The following is a 5204-nucleotide window of genomic DNA, read 5'->3' on the forward strand; positions in this document are numbered from 1 at the left end:
CCTCATTTGCCCTCTCTCCCCCTCACTGTATTGCCTGCAGGTGCATCCCTCCTATGCCCAGAGTAATGATATAGCATTACACAGTTATACAGCTTTGTTGTAAAATGACTCTTGGGAGACAGCTATCTTTTCTCTATTGTCAGACTGTACCCTGAATGTAACATCATAATTAGCCAAATGGGTTCCATGGCGACTGTCTGTTTGACGATGGGCTATTTTCACAGCTCGAACAAAGCGAGTTAGGGAGAAGAGCGTCCTACCTTGATGTTGTCAAAGGATGTTTTGTTGGTGACATCATAGAGCAGCAGGAGAGCTGAGATGAGAACAGACAAAGAGAAAAAGAGAGGGGGAGAAAAAGAGAGGAGAAAGAATAAAGGTCAGTGAATTAGCGAGTCTAGAAACCAGCTGACCATGAAGAACTCAAAGTTTCCGCTGTAAGTGGAAGTCATTCTAAGCTAACTTTCAATTTGCCATATTGGCTTACCCTGTTGGACCTCTTGCATTTCCAATTAATTCACAGAAGAGTTCCCATAATCATTTTCATGGTGGGTATGCAGCAGGCAGCAATTGCTCTACCTGCTCATTCTCTGTTGGCCTGATAGAGACAGGCCTGCCCCACATACAGGCAGCCTGGGCACAGAGAGACAAGCTTTATCTGGCCCTCTCACATGGTGAGTGTCACCCAGCTGAACTCTAATGAATGTATACTGCAATGCACAAGGTGCCCAAAGGGAAACTGTCTCATGCTGTTCGACTATAGGCCCAGGGCTTTTGACTGCAACAGGGCCTCACCCCATGTCCCTCCACCTGGCCCAATGCAGCTCACCCAGAGAGTGTGTTGGTAGGAGAGAGACAGCAGAGATGAGCTGGGTTTGATGGGGGTATAGTTTACCCCTGGGAGTAGAGGGTAATCGGGGTTGTCAGCTAATAGGGCTGGGCCTGCTGGGCCAGTCCTGGAGGTACCTGTCTACCTCTCACCACTCATTCATTACACTTACTTCAGGGTAGGAGAGATCACAAACTGTGCGTGTGTGTGTGTGTGCGTGCGTGTGCATGGGGGCGCGCCTGTGTGTGTGTACCAACTGTGTAAGCATTTCTATGCAGACATATCCTTTATGACAAGCAATTCCTTCTCTGGATAAAGTCAGTTTATAAGCAAAATTCAAAATCACACACCTTTCAACAAGACTTAGTGCTACCTATACAGTTGCTGTTATCTACATGGCGGAGAGTTAACCACTGCACTTATCCACTGACTGTGCAAATCTGGAAACTTGAAGAAAATATAAATCTCCATGTTCAATAACAAAAGCCTTTCCTGAGTGCTGTCACTGCCAAACTCTGGGCTGGTAGAGCTATACTGAGAGATGGATATATGCAGAGGGATGGGGCACAGAACAGAGGATGCATAGATGAGAGAGGGAAGGAGGGATTGAGGGAAAAAAAGAGGGAAAAAGTATGGAGAAGAATAGCAACACAACAACAAAGGGGAGGAATCTAAATGGGTAAGGTAGGAGAGGAAGAACGATACGGAGAGAGATAATGAGAAGAGAGAGAGAAGGCAGGAAGGTAGAGAGAGAGAGAGAGAGAGAGAGAGAGAGAAAAGGAACAAAAGTAAGAGTGTGAAACAAGAGTAATTAGAATATTGAGGGGGGGGTTTGGGGATGGAGTGAAGAGGGGGGCATATCGATTTAACAGTCAGGAGCGCAGGCACACAGGCACGCAGGCACAATCTCTTTCTCTCTCTCTCTCTCTCTCTCTCTCTCTCTGCAGTGAAACACATTCCATGCATTACTATGAGCCAGTACTACGATTTCAACCTCCACCAGCCTCCCCTGATGCGTACATGAGCCACTCTATGTCAGTATAGTGGAGAAAATAAGCATTTGCTGTGGGAATTTCAGTGTGATTTAAGGAGATGTGGGGTGCAAAGTGAAGCTGCCAGGCGTATGCAGTCAGCACATCAGAAAAATATGGCTATTTACTTGACTAAAATACCAAAAGCTCTTTAAGTGACTGAATGAGTCCCTCTTGAATTCAGTGCCTCATAGACTTCAAAAGGAGCTGACTGCAGGAAACTCTGAAGTTGTTTGGGTTTTAGAGAATCCCAGCGAATCATATCAAGCTTAAGCTCTGGTCTTGTAAAAAAGTACTTCCACCACAACATCAACACACCCAGGCGCAAACAAACATACACACACACACACACACACACACACACACACACACACACACACACACACACACACACACACACACACACACACACACACACACATACGCATGCATGCACACACAAAACACACACACACACGCACACACACCCACACACACACACACACACACACACACACACACACACACACACACACACACACACACACACACACACAATCCTAAATATAGTGAACAAAGTGTGCTGGAACATACAACGCACCAATGGGCCTCGACAACACATGAAGGATGGCATCTCTACAACTCCTCATATAATAAATCAATATCTAAAAGAGTTATTAAAAAGCAAAGTGCAGCGTACCATGCAGCGCAGGCCTGGTCTCCTGCCTCATGCTGACCTTTGCTTTCTCAAGCTCTATTAACTGTCTGAAAACAATCCGATACCCTTCAGATGTACTTTTAGAGTTGGCCACTGACCAAGTGAGGGAGGGAGGGAGGGAGGGAGGGAGGGAGGAGCAGACACTGACACAGTTACTGACACAGACACAGAAATGGACACAGGAGGGACAGACAGGTGGTCAGGATCAGACGGAAGCCTGTGGGAGGAGAGAGGGACTAGTGATATAGTGCTTTCCGATGTTCACGATCATCATGGTGATGGTGTTAACGATCATGGGATCATCAGGGATGAGGGTGATGGTGATGATGAAGGAGACATCCATGTCTAAATATACCCATCTAAATACCATTATGCCCTTAAGCCGCCAATACAAGCCTCAGGGAAAACATCATCCCCCTTTCTATTCCCCAGTGGACAGTGGCATGGGAGGCCCAGCATGCAGTAGGCAGGCTTCAGGGGAGAGAGAGAGGAATCCATGTGGATGTCAATCTGGGTTGGAGGAGATGTGAAACCTTTTTCTCCTTTTATGCACATATTAAATTGTAGGAAATGTGGAGGTGACATCAACCTAAATACAGCAGCCTGATGACTTACTGAGCACCATTTACATTCATGGAATTTAGCAGATGCCTTTATCCAAAGCGACTTACAACAAATACATTTGTTTCAGTAAGTGAATCATCTATCCATCAGTCATCATAAGAAAAAGAAAAAGTAATCTATGGTAGGACCAGGGGCTATTGGCAGTCACAATGCTACAATTTTCTTTGAACATTTTACATTTATGGCACCACTATTGTATTCAAAACCATTGCTCTGGAATGCTGTAATGAATGAGGATGATCCTCCAGAGGGGGGGGGGTGGGGGGTGTTCAGACACAGATGTGAGCCCAGGTGCCTGGACTGTGATTGAGTTTAGTGAAGGTCCCCTAGGGTCCCCTTCCTCCAGGGAGGAGCGAGGGAATATGAGTGTTGTTGCAATTATACCTGCAATTAGACACTCATGTACAAACCCTCACAGACACACACACACACACACACACACACACACACACACACACACACACACACACACACACACACACACACACACACACACACACACACACACTTGACCTGTGCACACTTAAGGAATGATTGCAAAATGATTACTCTTCTCTTTGATCAGCCAGTGTCATCTCCTGTGGTGTGAAATGATCTCACACACCCTCTTTTAGACTCCCTTTTGTTTTCGCTACGGGAATATGACAACATCCGTCTCATGCCACGGGGCGTTTGATGGAGACGAACAGCGACGGTGAGGCTTCTCTTTCACTCCCGGCTGTCTTCAGTCATATTAGGGAGCGTGTGGAGGGGCGGAGCGGGAATAACAACTCTGTCACTCCACTCACACCTCCGTCTGTGGAGGGGTGCTGTACTGACAGGAAACACACCTTGGTAAGACTGCAGTCTCGCACATGAGTACTGTACACACACACACACGCACACACACACACACACACACACACACACACACACACACACACACACACACACAAAAACACACACATACACACACACATCCGAAAACACACACCCATGCAAACACGCAAACACATACATGCACACACGCACACAAACACACACACTGAGGCGAGTGGTTAAAGATTTTACAGAGGGTCTCTAAGAGGACTATACATCCTGACTGTGCTCTCCCATCCCAGGAGAAGCATTACAAATGCAGGGCTTCATAACAGAAGGGATCAATGCGGTAGTATAAATGATGTAGTGAACATCACGCATTGGCTTTGTTCACTAATAACAGTGAATTATGACCTGAGTAGGGATTCTCATGACATGCCACTAAGTACAAAATGAGTGCTGCCCCTTCATCTCCCCCCAGCCCCTTCAGGGACACATAACAGTAACAGCAGGCCAGTTGTGAATGCCTTTCCTTTTCATTGACCCTACGCATGTTCCATGCATTATAGATAAGGGACACACATGCCTCCAAATAGACTGGGAACACGACAGAGACCATGTACCATGTGCCTGCTGTATTTAATCCCATCGAGCCACCCATCCATTTAGAACAAACACAGAACACACAAGAGGATTCAAAAATACATACGCAAACAAAGACAAATGCTCACACTCAAATGTTCACAGACATGTAAGAAACAAATACGACCATGAATCCAGTACAGCTAAATTATGTACAGTGCAACCCTAATTTGCATATATATTACTAGAGTATATAGAAACGGTCCGTTCTTAACAGGCACCAATGGGCAGTGTTAAATGGAGCTTGTTTCTCAATGAGGGGATAAATCCCACACAGTCAACAACAGCAGCTGGTGGTGTTCCAGCCATGCTAACAATAGCACCACCAGTGTTACACCACACATGAGCAGGGAAGTGTCTGTGTGTGTGTGTGTGTGTGTGTGTGTGTGTGTGTGTGTGTGTGTGTGTGTGTGCGTGTGTGCGCGTGCGTGCGTGCGTGTGTGTGTGTGTGTCTCACCATGGGCGTCGCGGTAGTAGGCATGGGTGACGCTGCGGAAACGCTCCTGTCCCGCCGTGTCCCAGATCTGAGGAAGAGGAGGGGAAGAGGAAGAGGGAAGGAGATGATGCATGGATATGGAGCTGGTGC

At 46.6% G+C, this 5204-nt stretch overlaps 1 protein-coding gene across 1 annotated transcript in view; it reads right to left on the reverse strand.

The window, feature by feature from the left end:
* The window catches only part of LOC310809180 (ras-related protein Rab-26-like), a gene marked incomplete at both ends in the record, with an annotated part of 51818 nt that overhangs the window by 22855 nt on the left and 23759 nt on the right, over positions 1 to 5204 (reverse strand). Inside the window, 2 exons of the mRNA XM_083676367.1 lie at positions 261 to 313; positions 5076 to 5142. Of these exons, the coding sequence (XP_083532493.1) occupies positions 261 to 313; positions 5076 to 5142 (120 nt within the window). The remainder of the gene's footprint in view (positions 1 to 260; positions 314 to 5075; positions 5143 to 5204) is intronic.

This window comes from Argentina silus, assembly GCF_951799395.1.
Source record: "Argentina silus genome assembly, chromosome: 9".
Lineage (NCBI taxonomy): Eukaryota > Metazoa > Chordata > Actinopteri > Argentiniformes > Argentinidae > Argentina > Argentina silus.